Raw genomic sequence first — 20,102 nt, forward strand, 5'->3', positions numbered from 1 at the left:
TGCTGCTATGGTGACCAGTGAGCTGAGATAAGGGGGGACTTTACCTAGCAGGGTCTTGTAGATGACCTGGAGCCAGTGGGTTTGGCGACGAGTATGAAGCGAGGGCCAGCCAACGAGAGCGTACAGGTCGCAGTGGTGGGTAGTATATGGGGCTTTGGTGACAAAATGGATGGCACTGTGATAGACTGCATCCAGTTTATTGAGTAGGGTATTGGAGGCTATTTTGTAAATGACATCGCCGAAGTCGAGGATCGGTAGGATGGTCAGTTTTACGAGGGTATGTTTGGCAGCATGAGTGAAGGATGCTTTGGTGCGAAATAGGAAGCCAATTCTAGATTTAACTTTGGATTGGAGAGGTTTGATGTGAGTCTGGAAGGAGAGCTTACAGTCTAACCGGACACCTAGGTATTTGTAGTTGTCCACATATTCTAAGTAAGAACCTTCCAGAGTAGTGATGCTGGACGGGCGGGCAGGTACGGGCAGCGATCGGTTGAAGAGCATGCATTTAGTTTTACTAGTATTTAAGAGCAGTTGGAGGCCACGGAAGGAGAGTTGTATGGCATTGAAGCTCGTCTGGAGGGTTGTTAACACAGTGTCCAAAGAAGGGCCAGAAGTATACAGAATGGTGTCATCTGCGTAGAAGTGGATCAGAGACTCACCAGCAGCAAGAGCGACATCATTGATGTATACAGAGAAAAGAGTTGGCCCAAGTATTGAACCCTGTGGCACCCCCATAGAGACTACCAGAGGCCCGGACAACAGGCCATCTGATTTGACACATTGAACTCTATCAGAGAAGTAGTTGGTGAACCAGGCGAGGCAATCATTTGCCTCGAGAAACCAAGGCTATCGAGTCTGCCGATGAGGATGTGGTGATTGACAGAGTCGAAAGCCTTGGCCAGGTCAATGAATACGGCAGCACAGTATTGTTTCTTATCGATGGCGGTTACGATATCGTTTAGGACCTTGAGCGTGGCTGAGGTGCACCCATGACCAGCTCTGAAACCAGACTGCATAGCGGAGAAGGTGCGGTGGGATTCGAAATGGTCGGTAATCTGTTTGTTGACTTGGCTTTCGAAGACCTTAGAAAGGCAGGGTAGGATAGATATAGGTCTGTAGCAGTTTGGGTCAAGAGTGTCCCCTCCTTTGAAGAGGGGGATGACAGCAGCTGCTTTCCAATCTTTTGGAATCTCAGACGACACGAAAGAGAGGTTGAACAGGCTAGTAATAGGGGTTGCAACAATTTCGGCAGGTAATTTTAGAAAGGGTTCAGATTGTCTAGCCCGGCTGATTTGTAGGGGTCCAGATTTTGCAGCTCTTTCAGAACATCAGCTGACTGGATTTGGGAGAAGGAGAAATGGGGAAGGCTTGGGCGAGTAGCTGTGGGGGGTGCAGTGCTGTTGACCGCGGTAGGGGTAGCCAGGTGGAAAGCATGGCCAGCTGTAGAAAAATGCTTATTGAAATTCTCAATTATAGTGGATTTATCGGAGGTGACAGAGTTTCCTATCCTCAGTGCAGTGGTAAGATAAGATAAGGCGGCGCTTTACTTAGCAAAGACTTATAGATGACCTGGAGCCAGTGGGTCTGGCGACGAATATGTAGCGAGGGCCAGCCGACGAGAGCATACAGGTCGCAGTGGTGGGTGGTATATGGGGCTTTGGTGCCAAAACGGATGGCACTGTGATAGACTGCATCCAGTTTGCCGAGTAGTGTTGGAGGCTATTTTGTAAATGACGTCGCCGAAGTCAAGGATCGGTATGATAGTCGGCTTTACGAGGGTATGTTTGACAGCATGAGTGAAGGAGTCTTTGTTGCGAAATAGGAAGCCGATTGTAGATTTAATTTTGAATTGGAGATGCTTAATATGAGTCTGGAAGGAGAGTTTACAGTCTAGCCAGACACCTAGGTATTTGTAGTTGTCCACATATTCTAAGTCAGAACCGTCCAGAGTAGTGATGCTAGTCGGGCGGGCGGGTGCGGGCAGCGATTGGTTGAAGAGCATGCATTTAGTTTTACTAGCGTTTAAGAGCAGTTGGAGGCCACGGAAGGAGAGTTGTATGGCATTGAAGCTCATTTGGAGGTTTGTTAACACAATGGCCAAAGAAGGGATGGATATAGGTCTGTAACAGTTTGGGTCTAGAGTGTCACCCCCTTTGAAGTGGGGGTTGACCGCGGCAGCTTTCCAATCTTTAGGAATCTTGGACGATATGAAAGAGAGGTTTAACAGACTAGTACTAGGGTCTAGCCCAGCTGATTTGTACGGGTCCAGGTTTTGCAGCTCTTTCAGAACATCTGCTATCAGGATTTGGGTGAAGGAGAAGCTGGGGAGGCTTGGGCAAGTAACTGTGGGGGGTGCTGAGCTGGTGGCCGGGGTTTGGGGTAGCCAGGAGGAAAGCATGGCCAGTCGTAGAGAAATATTTATTGAAATTCTCGATTATCGTGGATTTAATTGGTGGTGACAGTGTTTCCTAGCCTCAGTGCAGTGGGCAGCTGGGAGGAGGTGCTCTTATTCTCCATGGACTTTACAGTGTCCCAGAACTTTTTGGAGTTAGAGCTGCAGCATACAAATTTCTGTTGAAAAAGCTAGCCTTTGCTTTCCTATCTGACTGTGTGTATTGGTTCCTGACTTCCCTGAAAAGTTGCATATCGCGGGGACTATTCGATGCTAATGCAGTACGCCACAGAATGTTTTTGTGCTGGTTGAGGGCAGTCAGGTCTGGAGTGAACCAAGGGCTATATCTGTTCTTAGTTCTACATTTTTTGAAAGGGGCATGCTTATTTAAGATGGTGAGGAAATTACTTTTAAAGAACAACCAGGCATCCTCTACTGACGGAATGAGGTCAATATCATTCCAGGATACCCAGGCCAGGTCGCAGAAGTGTTTAAGGGAACGTTTGACAGTGATGAGGGGTGGTCGTTGGACCGCAAACCAATAACGGATGCAGGCAATGAGGGAGTGATCGCTGAGATCCTGATTGAAAACAGCAGCGGTGTATTTGGAGGGCAAGTTGGTCAGGAAAATATCTATGAGGGTGCCCATGTTTACAGATTTAGGGTTGTACCTGGTGGGTTCCTTGATAATTTGTGTGAGATTGAGGGCATCTAGCTTAGATTGTATGACGGCCGGGGTGTTAAGCATATCCCAGTTTAGGTCACCTAACAGTACAAGCTCTTAAGATAGATGGGGGGGGCAATCAATTCACATATGGTGTCCAGGGCGCAGCTGGGAGCTGAGGGGGGTCTATAACAGGCGGCAATAATGAGAGCATGATTAGAGCAGGTCCAAGGCTGACCATTAGAGCAGTTCTCAGCCTGGCCATTAGAGCAGGTCCCAGGCTGACCAGTAAAACAGACCATTAAGCCCATTAGACAGACATCAAGGCTGCCTTCCTTCGTGTGTGTGTGAGGGAGACAAGGGGGTGAGGGAACTTTCCTCTGGGATCGGGTCACAAGCCTTGGGGGCAGGGTAACTGGACTAGGGTAGGGTGAGGGGGATAGGCTCTAGGGAAGGGTGGGTTTTGTTTGAGAAGACCGGTGCGTGCCATTGTCTTTCTGCATTCTATTGGCCAACCCTGGGGCAAGGTCAACCAATCACAAACTGTGTTTACTCTGTAGAAGAGACAAGCCAAGGATACATATGTCTGACGTATGTGCGCATTCCTGAAAGTGTGTGTGTTTGCTTGCGTGAGTATACGCGTGGATGCCTGCATTCCCTAACCACTCACACCTCTCTTGGCTCCAGCAGGTTGACACACTGTGCATGAGCGTGCGTTTGTGTACTTCCATGTGTGTTTAAAGCCTGCCTTCCTCTCCGGTCTCTCTCATTAAAACCCAGGGGCACAGCTCAGGTCCTATTCCTCAGCTACTTAATGGGAACTTGGTCATAAAACCCTTTCCTTAGTGGGGTTAAAGAGAAATAATTAACCTGTAGACAAGCAGTTATTCAATTAAAATAAAACATAAGTTGATAATCTGGTCAAATCAGACAATGTTCATACTTGGCTCGGCAGCACACACTTAGACAAAAGCCAGTATTTAGTCTTATTGTTACCTATTGTTTAATGCCAAAACACAGGAATGAACAGTGGTTATAATCATGTTTAGCCAAGCCAGTGTATTTAAAGGGTAGAGGTTAATGGTTAGGATTACCCTTGAGGCGTGGGTTAAGGTTAGGTTTTAGGGTCAATTAAGTGGTAGGATTAGGTAGAAGTGGCTGTCGTGAAACTTTGTTGTGTGGTTGTACAGAAACGGTGTAGCATGGTCGAAGATAAACATTGTAGCATGGTTGTAGTGTAACATTGTAGCATGGTTGTAGTGTAACATTGTAGCGTGGTTGTAGTGTAACATGGTTGTAGTGTAACATTGTTGCAGTGTAACATTGTTGCATAGTTGTGTGAAGTGCCTATCAAAGTCCAAAATATGTAGGTGTACACACGGCAGTGTTCTAGAATATTGGACTGTTGCCTTTCATACTTCTCGAATTCTCAGTGCGGCTTATGCAATTTCTCCAACTTAACACATTCAAATGAATAGAGGATTTGTATGCGGAGCTGCGTTGGTTGGGGATTTTGGGGAGGTGTGCAGTCGGGCTGTGCATCCCCTGTGGGTAGTGGTCATGTCTGTGTCACAATGGAATGCCGGACTATCACGGCTCGGCGTCTGTGGACTCTGAATTACGCTTTAGCGTCACAGGGCTCACCTTGAGGATCATCTCAGCGCGGGTCATCCCCTTCACGACTATCTTGGTGTAGCTGGCTGGGGCCTTGCGGACCACCTGAGACCCTATAGAGGGCAGATCCAACAACACCGTCTTCAGGGAGTGGGTGTCCAGGAGGAGCTGAAGAACAAAGCAGAATAAAAAAATAAAGTTACCAATAAAACTAGCTGAATTATCAGCTACAGGAGCAAACGGACAAAGACCGTAAGCGTAATTCTACTACGATAAAGGCTAATGAAATAAAAGGGTAAGTATGTTTACCTGTTCAGCCCCCACCATGCTGATAGGCTTACACCTGAACAAGTGGTTGATGAATTTAGGAATAAAAGAGCTGAGGGGGAAAAAAAGAATATCAATTCAGTTTTCATTTCTGAACACTGAGAATTTCTTCTAAAATCTCGAAATCAATTGTCTTGTCAATAGGAGTACCAAGTCTCCGTCACACACATTGACGAACAGTGAAGAGGGTAGTAACTCACTTGGTGAACTTGATGCAGAACTGGGTGAAGTATTTTCGTGTGGAGGCCAGGTTCTCTCTGATGATGGGGACGTTCTGTTTGATGTGCATGATGACTGATGTCACGTAGGGACTTTGGTCACCTACATGCTCCACACTCTGCCATGGCATCTAGAGGGAGGGAGACCAAGAGAGAATGGTTGAAAGTGAAAATATAATATGACAGCATGAGGAGAAGAGGGAGGGAGGGAGGAATGCAGTGGGTGTCCCACCTTGCTCATGGCAGTGAGAGCAGGGTCACAGGCAGCGTCCAGGTCCTGAACAAGCAACTGGATACTGTTGGAAATCACACTGATCGACAGAGACAGAGAGAGAGACACAGAGAGAGACAGAGAGAGACAGAGAGAGAGAGATTACAGTCATGGACTTCACATCCAATTACTCCCCTTTACCTCCTAAACTGTTGTTCATTTTGAGTTGGCAGAAGTTGCCCCTATAGTGAAGGTTAGGATTTGGTGCGTACTTGCTGAAGGTGTCCATCTCTCCAGTCAGGTTGATTCTCTCCACCAGGGTCTTATCAACCTTCTCCTTCAGCTTCTCCTCCAACTGACACAGAATAGGTTTAACATTAAGTCTAGACCCGAGTGAGTGAGTGAGTGAGTGAGTGAGTGAGTGAGTGAGTGAGTGAGTGAGTGAGTGAGTGAGTGAGTGAGTGAGTGAGTGAGTGAGTGATGTTCTAACCTGCTGTGTGGTGGCCAGACAGTACTCTGCAGTACTGAGGATGCTACAGATGAGACACAGCTCCTCTACATTGAACTTAGCAGCCTCCGAACCCTCCTTCTCCTGCAGTAGACTCTTGATGGTCAGTCCTCCACTGTTACTGCTAGTCCTGGAGGACAGAGAGAGACCGAGAGAGGCAAAGCATCTCAATAGTTTTAACTAGCTTCCTTTTCTCATGAATTAAAAAGACAGAAGTCTGTACACATGAGCTCTAAAGAGAAAACTCTGGGACCTAGTGTGAACTGACAAGGAGAAACTCCGGGACCTAGTTATAGGTTATTATTCAAAGCAAGTTTTGGATAACTGAGGACACAGACAGTGTTACCATGGCTAAACCACCTCCCTCTCATTAATAAACGCCACAGCCGAAACTTCTGGGAAAACACAGCTCCAACCCCCAGAAGGGCCAACATTAAAACTCCACAAGACAATACATACACTACGCCACACAAGACATCTGTGTGTGTGTGTGTACCAACCACAGTAAATAATAGGGCTTATGTGGCCATCGAGCCAAAGATGTTTACGCTCATGAAGTATTAGGCCTCACCGTGATGTCAACACCTCCAGCACCACATGACATGCAAACACAGACGACTAAACACATAAAATTATCAAACAAACCCATCAGAATGATGGATCACTCTTCTGAATTAACAAACTTTGGCAGATTCCTTCATCAAAAAGGGAATTGAAGCAGATGACACCATATATCATCCATAAGAATTTGAATCTTGCTTTGACAGAAGCATTTGTCCCAGTCCAGCACCTAGTAGGCCACAGTTTATACTGGTTGTCATAGTGCCACCTGTGTCAGAATATTTTCCTAACAAAGCCAGAAACCATCCAGAAAATGGTTGAAAACCAGAGTACACTGTGTCCTTCCGGAACCCGTACTGGGAAGTACTGCAACGTGCCATCCTGGTTCTAGGGCCCAACACAGTATGTGAGCAGCATGAATAAAAAGCACTTACTAAATAATCACTAGACCTACATCATCACAAATACATCTGATCATCATATCATTATATAGGCTGTAGTAAGTTACTTGGGCAGGTTTCCAGACAGTATCTTCCAGGCATACTCTCTGAGGTACTTCTGGAAGATGGTGGTGAGGGCAATCATAGGTTCCCCTGTGCTGAGCTGGGAGCACTGCACCATGCACTTCTTATAGTAGACAAACAGGTCAGCACAGCTGGGCAGCACCGCTCCACCGTCCTCCGTGCCCACCCTGGGGGGGCCCTGCGCCCGGAAGTCTGACACAAAACGGTCAATCATCTCCCCCAGGTTCCTGAGAATAATAACACACACAGCTCAGTGATGACCCCCAGATACCAGCACACACACGCAGGTTGACGTTTATTGCCATGAATCTTGCTATGGAGGCAGAACTGAGCGATAGCGATTTACACTAGATGGCCCAGCTGCAAAGTCAAAATTGGCTTTATCGTAAACATTTCTGAAAACAAAAATGAGCTTTTTGGTCTTAACTGAAGGTTTGGCATGAGGGTTAGCACTGTGGTTAGGTTTAAAATCAGATATTTATGGCTTTGTGGCTGTGCCAGCTAGCAACCACTGTGCAGAGCTGCTTCCAGAGCAAGATTCATGACAAATGCCAACCTCCCACACATCAGTGATGATAAAATGGAAGAGACAGACAGGGTAGGAGATTCTCCCTCTATTGCAGCTGTCTTCACTGTCCTTTGATTTCAATGCCTACATGGCTGTTAATGTCTAGTACTTTACCCCCTGCCCATCCACTGTTCATGTAAAATGAAGCCAAGGACAGAAAACAAAATCTACTTTGTATGAACAATCAGGTCACTATTCACTCTCCTGTTGTATCCATTGAAACAAGCTGCTTTGGAAATCTCTGTTGTAGAATTGTCTGGCCCTGTCTGTTGTGACAGGAAACCATAGCCAGATCATGTAAGGCCCAGTCAGCACTAAACATCCCAGATATCCAATACTAGGGGCCGCCACGAGACAGACAAGCCCCAAAACAGTGCCATGTTTCTGGAGAGACCCCACGTCTGTGGTGGAGGGAGGGCGGGAGGGAGGGAGGGAGAGGAAATAGTGAGAAACAAAGAGGAGAAAGAGTGGGAGAGAAAAAGCGGAGAAGGAATAAAGAGAGAAGAACGAACTGCTGCAGCAGCACTTTTCAATCCATCTTTCTCAACGTCTGTGGTCATGCAGCTAATAGGAACCATTTCTGCCTCAACAGAGAGACAGAAAGAAACAGGGAATGAAAGAGAGTGAAAGGGGGGGGGGCTGATGAGGTAGAAAGGAAACCTGTGCCATATCTCCAAGTGCGCGCACACAACTCACTTGTCCTGAGACTCGATGTAGACATAGAGGTGAGGCTCAAAGCACTTGGAAATGATGCCATGGAAGGGGTTGTCAGGAGCCTTGTGCTTCTTGGGCTGGGGAGCGGAAAATGGTCAACAATATAGGATGTAGTTAATACTCATGATTTCTCTCTTTGAGGATGAGTATATTCTTCCAAAGTCATCCCTTAAAAAGGTCCTATCGAGATCCTCCAAGAGATATTCCCATCATGAGTCACCATGACACAGGAAATAACCTCAGGTGATCAGCCAATGCCTATCAAGGTCGAAGTTCAGACCGGGTCAAAGGGTCATCTCAAACATGTCTTACCCTATCCAGATCCTCCTCCATCTCTGAACCATCATCTCCAACCTCGTCCTCCAGGAAAGGGTTGGTGGACTCCAGTGGTGGCTCAGGCTTCTTCACCTGAAAACAACACTACAGTCAACAATGATGGCCCAATGGTGTGTGTGTGTGTGTGTGTGTGTGTGTGTATACAGTGCATTCGGAAAGTATTCAGACCCCTTTACTTTGCATTTTGTTATGCTACAGCCTTATTCTAAAATTGATTAAATAAAACATTTTCCTCATCAATCTAAACACAATACCACATAATAACAAAGTGAAAACAGGTTTAGAAATTTTTGCAAATAAAAAAACAGAAATACCTTATTTACATAAGTATTCAGACCATTTGCTATGACACTTGAAATTCAGCTCAGGTGTATCCTGTTTCAAATGATCATCCTTGAGATGTTTCTACAACTTGATTGGAGTCTACCTGTGGTAAATTCAATTGATTGGACATGATTTGGAAAGGCATACACCTGTCTATATAAGGTCCCACAGTTGACAGTGCATGTCAGAGCAAAAACCAAGCCATGAGGTCGAATGAAATGTCCGTAGAGCACCGAGACAGGATTGTGTCAAGTTTGGAACCACCAAGACTCTTCCTAGAGCTGGCCGCCTGGCCAAACTGAGCAATCGGGGGAGAAGGGCCTTGGTCAGGGAAGTGACCAAGAACCCGATGGTCACTCTGACAGAGCTCCAGAGTTCCTCTGTGGAAATGGGAGGACCTTCAAGAAGGACAACCATCTCTGCAGCACTCCACCAATCAGGCCTTTATGGTAGAGTGGCCAGATGGAAGCCACTCCTCAGTAAAAAGCACGACAGCCCGCTTGGAGTTTGCCAGAAGGCACCTTAAAGGACTCTCAAACCATGAGAAACAAGATTCTCTGGTCTGATGAAACCAAGATTGAACTCTTTGGCCTGAATGGCAAGCTTCACGTCTGGAGGAAACCTGGCACCATCCCTACGTTAAAGCATGGTGGTGGCAGCATCATGCTGTGGGGATGTTTTTCAGCGGCAGGGACTGGGAGTCTAGTCAGGATCGAGGGAAAGATGAACAGAGTAAAGTACAGAGAGATCCTTGATGAAAACTGGGGAGAAGGTTCACCTTCCAACAGGACAACGACTCTAAGCACACAGCCAAGGCAACGCAGGATTGGCTTCAGGACAAGTCTCTGAATGTCCTCGAGTGGCCCAGCTAGAGCCCGGACTTGAACCCGATCAAACATCTCTGGAGAGACCTGAAAATAGCTGTGCAGCGACGCTCCCCATCCAACCTGACAGAGCTTGAGAGGATCTGCAGAGAATAATTGGAGAAACTCCCCAAATACAGGTGTGTCAAACTTGTAGCGTCATACCAAAGAAGACTCAAGGCTGTAATCGCTGCCAAATGTGCTTCAACAAAGTACTGAGTAAAGGGTCTGAATACTTATGTAAAATGTGATATTTTTTCTAAATGTGCAATTTTTTTGAAAGAAAACTGTATTTACTTTGTCATTTTGGGTATTGTGTGTAGTTTGATGAAGGAAAAAACGATTTAATCCATTATGGAATAAGGTTGTAACGTAACAACATTTTGAAAAAGTCAAAGGGTATGAAAACTTTCCGAATGCACTGTGTATGTGTGTGTCTGTCTAACCCCGGGCCCGTCGGTGAGGGTGCATCCAGAGAAGCGCTTGGCGAGCAGCCCCTCAAAGTTGGTGGTCCTCTGAATGGCAAACAGAAGCAGCTTGACCTCAATCTCTTTGGCCCGCGTCCGCATTACTTTGGCCAGCTCTGTCCTGGATGACACAGAAAAAAAACACAGACACATAGGGTCATCAACACGTCACATTGCAGCATGAATGATTGTGATAGCAGGTCAGTGCTCATGTAGGCTAACAAAGACTAAATCAACTGTCTACTGAATCTCCCAGTCATTTATTGGGTAAAACTCTCTAGGTATAGAGAGTGTTCAACTCTATTTATTTGTATACAGTAGCTTACAGTTTATTTGCCGTTAGTCAGCACCTCCACACAGAATAATTCTCTGTGCTCCAGCTCATACATTTTATTAGGGGATGATAGAGCACAACTATTACAACAGTTGATAGAATAGGTTGACAGTGAGGCACTGGCTGTCTCAACAGTTTCCAGCACAGGGTGTGTGTGTGTGTGTGTGTGCACCTGGTGATGTGGCAGAACTCCACAGCGATGCGTTCGGTCATACACCACTCTTCAGGAAACATGCGTCCGTACTTCTCCTCATAGTCCACCAGCTGACGCTTAATCCAGGCGTAGCGCCGGTCGATCTTATCCAGCCAAGCTACCTGAGTCAGGTCAGTGGACAAACACACTTTCAGGTGGAGGGTCCACAGACACACTGTCACAACACTAGCATTATTAAAGATCAGTCAATGTACATCTCAATTATGATTCACATGATCTACAAAGGAAGAAATCCTGGGATGTAAAAAAAAAAAAAAATACATAGTAGTCGCTTAACCCCATTTGTACCTACCCAAAATGCCTCGTGTAGTGGGCCCAAAATGGACTGGAAAAATATCAAATTCATGCTTCAAAACCAACTTTATAAGAGGTTTTAAAGATATGGAATTTTGAGTAAAATATAATCTGATGTACAGTGAGGCAGTGTTGGCAGAATAGATGGATGCAGTTCAATGCATGATTAATATAATTCAACAATACATTTCTTGGTAGTCCAAAAACATATTGCTATCAGGTTGTGCATCACAGCTGAGCTGGTATATGGTTTGCTGCCACCACCCATTCGGGACACACCGTTTCAATGACAATATTTTGAACAAAAACGAATGACTGTAATGATAGGCTAGGGCACGTGTCAAACAAGGCCCGTGGTCCTATAAATAAGTCAACAGTTGAGTCATCGACAGTGCATTCGGAAAGTTTTCAGACCAATACAGTTCCCAATCAGTTGTCAAAACGTGAGTTGGAAAAAGCATGCATTGGCAGGCAAGCTGCAGAACGATGTATTACCCATCGCTTATCAGTGCAATTTTGACGGCCAATTAGCTAAAATGTTTGAAAGGGTTAATGTTCCCTCATTAGATTTTAGCTCATCTCCCTCTGGCTAGCGTTAGTTATTGATCTTGTTGATGTGCATAGGCAATTGACAGAGCCTACCTTTTCATGGTTGTTTTATCAATAGGACTGTAGTTCCCTAATGTAAGAGGACTCCCGTGGTGGTTACATATTTGCAGAAATCCATTCAGGTGTATTTTGTGGCTTTTGGTGAATGATCTAAAGCTGTGCTGTTACTACACCCTGTAAACACAGTCCAGTTCAAAGTGAATGATGGCAGGCCCGTGTGGCAAATGGCTTGTTAACACATAGGCCTACTGTAGCTCTGATTGGCTATGCATAGACTCCGGTCATGGACAAGACAGATGTTTTTATTAGGTATTATTTACTGCAGTGTCTATTAATTGTCCAAACGCATGGTGACATTTTCAGAAATGCCTTACTAGATGTCATTCCCAAACATTCTATGAATTTATGAAAAACGGGAAAATGGCCATATCTAAATGCTTGCTTGTCAGACAATTGTATTCTTCCTGGGGGTGTTTATGAACAGATTTGAATAATATTATGTTGCTAAAACGCTGTCAGTTCCACTTTAATGCTTAGCAGTACAATAAACTGAAACTCACATCCTGGTTCTCCTGGAAGAGCACCATGTACTCAGAGAGGTGCTGTCTGATGAACTTCTTGATGATCTCCTGTTTGATGCGAGGGTCCAAGACGTTGGCCACCAGACAGGCATCCCTCAGAACGTTACTGGGTCCCCCTGCTCTCTGGGGATATAGAGTACACACACAATTATAATATACATTAAATACATTATATAATGTATAGTCATACATATACACACAAACAATTGTTTAATGAAGCACATATGATAACACACAAGGCATTCATAGCACAAAAATATTCACCTTTGACCCCTGAGCGGGGAAGGCCTCTTCGAAGTCTGCCAGGATCTGAGTCCCCAGCTCGCTTTGGGCCGCTTTCACCCTGTGGATGACACAAACAGTGGAGAAACATTGAGAAAACATTGCCATCGTGAAAGCTGGAACTGGGTATAGAGCTGGTGTAGCATAACTGTAGATATTTTCATAATGCAACAGTTTCCCAAATGGTAGCTAGGTTGAGAGGGACCCACTGGTACAGTGAGGGAAAAAAGTATTTGATCCCCTGCTGATTTTCCCCCCCACTTTTATACAGGTAATAAACTGCGGTTAGGAGCACTCCCTTTAAGAGTGTGCTCCTGATCTCAGCTCATTACCTGTATAAAAGACACCTGGGAGCCCAAAAAAATTTCTGATTGAGAGGGGGTCAAATACTTATTTCCCTCATTAAAATGCAAATCATTTTATAACATTTCTGATATGCGTTTTTCTGGATTTTTTTGTTGTTATTCTGTCTCTCACTGTTCATATAAACCTACCATTAAAATGATAGACTGATCATTTCTTTGTAAGTGGGCAAACGTACAAAATTAGCAGGGGATCAAATACTTTTCCCCCCCACTGTAAGTCGTGACTAACTTGTTTTAGGCCGTGGCAAAACTGGCATGACTTGGGCCAATGGTTTTGTAGACTCATTGGGTCAGAGAAATTCCAGAAGTGTTTATTGGGTCACACAGTACAGAACATAGTTCCATGGTGGGAACCAGAACCACTGGCTTAAGAGGAGAGGATACACAGGCGGCACATACCCATGGTGAGAACTAGAACCACTGGCCTAATGTGATGAGTGAATTTGGTAGGGCATTTTGAGTCCAATCCTAGAGCAACAAGAAGAACCTTCCAGAATAAACAAGATGGATGCCATGCCACAGGGCAGGCATTGCCCTGCAGATGCCCCTGACAATCAGTCAGACCCACGCTACAGCTGTCCTTCTGTCTGGTCATCCCTCCATATGTTTATCAATTTCTTCTGAAGACTTAATTTTTTTCTCCCATTTACCCTTTTCCAGATAACAAAGCAGTGGTGGTCAGAGAGTGTGTGGGTGGCTTTGAATGATATTGGACACACAGACACAAGTCTGGATAAACATAAAAGTTTATGGAAGAAAAAAAAACATTAAAATGACCCCTCCCTCCCACACACACACACACACTTCCTTGCTCTCCTAAATTCATGTTTTTATCATCCACTCCAAGGCAAACAGAGCAGCTCGCCTAGCTAGCTCCCCCGGCCAGAGAGACACAGGGACTAGCTGGGTTGAGGGCTGAACACAGACCGTACTCTGGTATGGGGTCTGGACTAGTGCTTAACACACCCCACAACGGTTCCTGTAAAGGGGAAAGAAGAGGGAGAACAAAAGACCTACTTTTCAATCACACACACAAAGAAACACTCTTGCTCTCTCAAACACAATTTTCCTATCTGGCACGCACACACACTCTCTCAAACACACTAAGCAGGAGGAAAGCCCGAGCCCTCAGCGGAAACAATGTCTGCATAAAGGAGTTCCTATTCAGTACATTCCTTCCTGTGTATTTCAGCAGCCTGCAGCCTCCTCTCCTCAGTAAATATTAAACAGGATCTGATTCAGATGAGCACAACAGAATACCTCTGGGATCTACAGGCTTGGCCTGGCTGCAGTCTAAATTATTGATTGAGGACCTCTATGTAGTTGAATGTGATTGCTTTTATTAAATGTTTATTTTTGTTTATTGTGCTGAATTATATTGTTTTATACACATACAGTTGTGGCCAAAATTTAAGAATGTGAAAATTAATATTTGTGTCAAAGTCTGCTGCCTCAGTTTGTATGATGGAAATTTGTATATACTCCAGAATGTTATGAAGAGTGATCAGATGAATTGCAATTAATTGCAAAGTCCCTCTTTCCCATGCAAATGAACTGAATCCCCCAAAAACATTTCCACTCCATTTCAGCCCTGCCACAAAAGGACCAGCTGACATCATGTCAGTGATTCTCTCGTTAACACAGGTGTGAGTGTTAACGAGGACAAGGCTGGAGATCACTCTGTCATGCTGATTGAGTTTGAATAACAGACTGGAAGCTTCAAAAGGAGGGTGGAGCTTGGAATCATTGTTCTTCCTCTGTCAACCATGGTTACCTGCAAGGAAACACATGCCGTAATCATTGCTTTGCACAAAAAGGGCTTCACAGCCAAGGATATTGCTGCCAGTAAGATTGCACCTAAATCAACCATTTATCAGATCATCAAGAATTTCAAGGAGAGAGGTTCAATTGTTGTGAAGAAGGCTTCAGGGCGCCCAAGAAAGTCCAGCAAGCGCCAGGACCGTCTCCTAAAGTTGATTCAGCTGCGGGATCGAGGCACCACCAGTACAGAGCTTGCTCAGAAATGGCAGCAGGCAGGTGTGAGTGCATCTGCACGCACAGTGAGGCGAAGACTTTTGGAGGATGGCCTAGTGTTAAGAAGGGCAGCAAAGAAGCCACTTCTCTGCAGGAAAAACATCAGGGACAGACTGATATTCTGCAAAAGGTACAGGGATTGGGACCGCTGAGGACTGGGGTAAAGTCATTTTCTCTGATGAATCCCTTTTCCGATTGTTTGGGGCATCCGGAGAAAAGCTTGTCCGGAGAAGACAAGGTGAGCGCTACCATCAGTCCTGTGTCATGCCAACAGTAAAGCATCCCGAGACCATTCATGTGTGGGGTTGCTTCTCAGCCAAGGGAGTGGGCTCACTCATAATTTTGCCTAAGAACACAGCCATGAATAAAGAATGGTACCAACACATCCTCCGAGAGCAACTTCTCCCAACCATCCAGGAACAGTTTGGTGACGAACAATGCCTTTTCCAGCATGATGGAGCAACTTGCCATAAGGCAAAAGTGATAACTAAGTGGCTCGGGGAACAAAACGTCGATATTTTGGGTCCATGGCCAGGAAACTCCCCAGACCTTAATCCCATTGAGAACTTGTGGTCAATCCTCAAGATGCGGGTGGACAAACAAAAACCCACAACTTCTGACAAACTCCAAGCATTGGTTATGCAAGAATTGGCTGCCATCAGTCAGGATGTGGCCCAGAAGTTAATTGACAGCATGCCAGGACAGATTGCAGAGGTCTTGAAAAAGAAGGGTCAACACTGCAAATATTGACTCTTTGCATCAACTTCATGTAATTGTCAATAAAAGCCTTTGACACTTATGAAATGCTTGTAATTATACTTCAGTATTCCAAAGTTACATCTGACAAAAATATCTAAAGACACTGAGGCAGCAGACTTTGTGAAAATTAATATTTGTGTAATTCTCAAAACTTTTGGCCACGACTGTATATGTGTATGTAGTTTAAATATTCGATTTTTATTGTAATGTGTACAGGGCTCTCTTGTAAAATATATTTTTAATCTCAATGTGAGTCCCTGTTTAAATAAAATAACACTACAGTTAGGGATAGCACCAATAATAAAAAAACAGTGGCGTTAGGAATGAACAATAATGACAGGAAAATTGAGGTGACTGGGAAATACAGTATGATGCATGCATGCAGTGGTTGGTTTGCAAGATTGAGCTGTGTTTGTTTGAAATACTGAGTGTTTCCCTACAGTATTACTGGTACAGTGTTATGGTCAGTTCAGAAAGGGAATGTGTTTGAGCATGGCGTGTGTGGTTACCTCTCTGAGAGCTGTCTGATCTGAGGGATGCCCATGTATTTGTGGAAGTGTTCCAGCACGTTGACCACCCCCTGTAGCAGGTTAGCCACCTCGCCATACTGCCTCTTCCTCGTCATGGCCCTGGGACACACAACATATCACCTGCAGATCTAGCTTAGAATCCTGTCTAGTGGCTACACATTTTTATTTGATTTATTTCACCTTTATTTAACCAGGTAGGCTAACTGAGAACAATTTCTCAAGCAGCCACTTCAACATGTAGTCAATGGTACTTGTGCCAAACTAAGACAGACCCAGCACCTTGGCTTGAGGCAGTAACCGTGCACAATGGTTTCCAATGATCTTTAGTATTCCTTTCTATGTGCAAACTCCTAACTCGAGATGCACATTTTCACACAAATCTTCCATTGACAACAAGGCATGTATTACAAGAAAGTCTGAGTTGCCCACAAATATTTAACTTAGGATTCATCCCTGTGTAACTTCTAGATGGGTGCTTTTCAAACAGTTGGCCCTCTCCTCCATGCCCATAGGTGGCACTGTGAGTACCCACTCTAGAGAGTCCACGCCCCCGGCCAGCATGTGCAGGTGGTTGAGGGTGGTGATGGAGGTGGTCAGGTGACGCTTAGCATGGTCCAGCTGTTTGATGTCCCGCGTTATCTCTTTGACCTGAGAGAGGGAGGTGGAGGGGTGGAGAGAGGAAAAAGAGAAAGGAGATTGAAGGGGTGAGAGAGGAGACGAATGAGAGAGAGAGACGAGGGGTGAGAAAGAGGGGGTAGGTGAGGGTGAGAGCAAGAGAGAGTGTGGAAGGGAGATGGAAGAGTAAGACATACCTGTTTGAGTTGAGACATAATTGCTACAACATACCCATTGAGGGAGGGGTTCCCCTCTCCCTGTTTACCCACCCAATCCAGCGTCCTTCCTGCGACCCCCCACATAATGTTCTTCTATCCTTCTGGGGACCTAAAATACATTTCAATTAAAAATCCTAACCTGTAAAGCCTAATCCTAATTGTAAACCCTAGCCCTAAACCTAACCACTAAACTTAAAATAGCCTTTGTCCTCCTGGGGATGTGGGAAATGTCCCCACGAGGGAGAATTTTCCTTGTTTTACTGTCCTTGTGGGGAATTTTAGGTCCAACCCACACACAGCAGGAGAATTACCTCCACTCATAACAACACTACAGTGTATGTCCCTAGAGGATGTCAGAGTCCCCAGGGGGCACCCTCAGTCACACACACACACACACACACACACACACACACACACACACACAAACAAACAAACGGGCACCCTGAAGCTTTAGACAGGGTAGACAAGATGGCTCCTGTGAGGGAGTCTGGCTGTGTGTTTGTTTGCTCACCATTTGCTCAGATTTCTCAGCCTTGTCCTTAATGTCGATGATTTTGCCAAAGAGCTGGCCGATGGCTACCTGGGCCTCTGCCAGTGCCTGGGAGAGAGAGAAAGAAAGAAAAAGAGAGAGACAGGTTTGAAAGATGTCATTTAGGTACCAGCACTCTCTAAAGAAGTTTACTTTCTGGCAGACATCTCTTCAGACACAGTGGGATGAAGCTGACATCTAGCATTAAGGCAAAGAGGGATTCTTTTCAACTTCTTTATCATCTTCTAGCCTGGTACCAGATCTGTTTGTTTGGCGTGACAATGGCCATAGGAGTTAGCAAGACAGCAAAATAGACCTGGGACCAGGCTATTTAGTCTCTCCTTACAGCAGGCCAGAAGCAATTGTTCACACAAGAATTTGGCTCTGGGTTTGGAGATTACAGGCTAATCAAACCAATCACTATATCTTGTTTAGTAGGAAAACCCAGGGACATTCTGGAGTCATGCTATTCTCCTCTTCAGGTCGTATTTATAGGCGCCTCGTCAGGGGGATGGAAAACCAAACAAAATGGCGTGATAAGAAACCAGAAGGAACGGCGTGGGGATGAGAAACCTCTCCCACAGTTTGCTCTCACATCCCAGTCGGTAAGAAGAGCGGTCTCTCTCTACTGCCAACCAATGCACAGAGAGAGATGTCCAACTACTCATTCCCAACCCAATATCCATGTATTTGAACCCCAACAACCCATGTTATAGACTGACTGACTAATGGAATAGCTAGTGGACCTGCTCATGACATGCATTATAACATCGCTTATAGAGAGAGGTGTCAAGCAAAATGTAAAATAAAGTGCAACTCTGATCAAAAGATGAATCTCCAACCCTCTCAAAATGTAGGCCTAGTGACTAGTGTTTGGCCACAAATTCTTGAAACAATCAGAGTGGAGGAGAACAGAGTGGTGCTTCTTTCACAGAGAAGTAAACTAATTGCTATGTTTCCCTTTTAGGCCACACAGCTGGGCTTTGATGGTCTGAGGTGGGCTTTGGCACTGCCATCCAATGCCAGGGTAATTGGGGGTAGCTGGTCCCAACACTGGTCCAGCGTGGGGTGTCTGTGTGTGGGGGGGGGGGGGGGGACGGACGACGACTCTCCTCTCCTCCCACAGATGGAATCCTAACAGCCAGCACCAGCTGCCCAAGGAATGTACCACTTTTACAAGGCTCTTCAAAAACGCAAGTGGACGGACGGGGCAAATGCAAACACACAATCTGCGTTGTTGACAGCGGTGGATTCCTTTTTGGCTCTGCAGGAAGCAGCATCTATTCTGTTTAGAGGCCTATCATGATGACAGGGTCACAGAGCCAGACACAAAGTCACAGGCAGACTCCCTGGGTGTGGACACACACACACAGGTAGACCTTTCAGTTAAACCAGCAGGCATGGAGGGCAGGCTCTAATAGTAACCATGTAGTCCATCTGTTACCAGGAATAAGCGAGGAAAGTCAGGGGCAGGAAGCTGAGAACCTTGGGTCGGTCATGACCTGTTGAGGGTTGCCACTGGCCAGGACCATCAACATACTATGAATACTTTACAAAATGCCTCCTTTCCGCCTTACTTCCTTGAGCTTACCATTGACTGATCTATACCTGATTAAATAAGTGAAAGGAAGGTCTCAACCGTAACCGCTTCCACCAATCCAACCCTCTCAGATCTGTGATTACCTCAGGGAGGGAGGAAGGATGTTATTTTGATTCAAACAGGCCCCTAGACACAAACTACCTCTAACCACCTTAAGAACCCATCAGAATACTAATTCCAAAGCCCCTCATTCATAACAACCTGAGGCACAATCAAACAACCAATACCCACACACACACACACACACACACACACACACACACACACACACACACACACACACACACACACACACACACACACACACACACACACACACACACACACACACACACACACACACACACACACACACACACACACCAAGTAGAGCCCATAGTCTGAAGACCTTGATAAAGAATTAGACTGGAGAAGCTGCTCAGTGAGCCAGCCTGTCTGGCATCTCTCCTCCGAACGTTCATTTCCTACATTTAGCCTAATCGCCAAAGCGTCTGAGCATTGGGAAAGGAGTGGGGAGACCACAGCCCAGCACACTTCTGCCTGGCTGAGATCGCTATCTTTACTACGCCCACATCCATCCCGTTCCAACCCAGACGGGAGAAATAGAGCACTGTCTGCCACACATATGGACTCTATTTGGGGATTTTTGGAGGAGGGGAAGGCAGGGGGCGGTTAGAGGGGGGTTTCTTCCACTGACAGATATGAAGAGATGTGGATGACAAGTCATGCATCCCTCCTATCCACAGACCCTGTAGTTTATGGGGTAAGCCTAGGTTGTACATTTATTATTTATTTATTGAGCTTAGTGAGTTAAGAACAAATTCTTATTTACAATGACGGCGTGCCC

General features: G+C 45.5%; 1 protein-coding gene across 2 annotated transcripts in view; it reads right to left on the bottom strand.

The window, feature by feature from the left end:
- Positions 1-20,102, bottom strand: part of LOC106612840 (VPS53 subunit of GARP complex) — a 34,358-nt gene that overhangs the window by 5,255 nt on the left and 9,001 nt on the right. For both annotated transcript variants that reach the window (XM_014214414.2, XM_014214413.2), the window contains 16 exons: positions 17,638-17,724; positions 16,826-16,941; positions 16,273-16,392; positions 12,588-12,666; positions 12,303-12,446; positions 10,798-10,940; positions 10,271-10,412; positions 8,614-8,709; positions 8,284-8,378; positions 7,004-7,246; positions 5,917-6,064; positions 5,699-5,781; positions 5,448-5,526; positions 5,198-5,346; positions 4,980-5,049; positions 4,701-4,838 (listed from right to left, as the gene is read on the bottom strand). In XM_014214414.2, coding sequence (XP_014069889.1) covers positions 4,701-4,838; positions 4,980-5,049; positions 5,198-5,346; positions 5,448-5,526; positions 5,699-5,781; positions 5,917-6,064; positions 7,004-7,246; positions 8,284-8,378; positions 8,614-8,709; positions 10,271-10,412; positions 10,798-10,940; positions 12,303-12,446; positions 12,588-12,666; positions 16,273-16,392; positions 16,826-16,941; positions 17,638-17,724 — 1,932 coding nt within the window. The remainder of the gene's footprint in view (positions 1-4,700; positions 4,839-4,979; positions 5,050-5,197; positions 5,347-5,447; positions 5,527-5,698; positions 5,782-5,916; positions 6,065-7,003; positions 7,247-8,283; positions 8,379-8,613; positions 8,710-10,270; positions 10,413-10,797; positions 10,941-12,302; positions 12,447-12,587; positions 12,667-16,272; positions 16,393-16,825; positions 16,942-17,637; positions 17,725-20,102) is intronic.

This window comes from Salmo salar, chromosome ssa09 (genome assembly GCF_905237065.1).
Source record: "Salmo salar chromosome ssa09, Ssal_v3.1, whole genome shotgun sequence".
In the NCBI taxonomy this organism is placed as follows: Eukaryota; Metazoa; Chordata; class Actinopteri; order Salmoniformes; family Salmonidae; genus Salmo; species Salmo salar.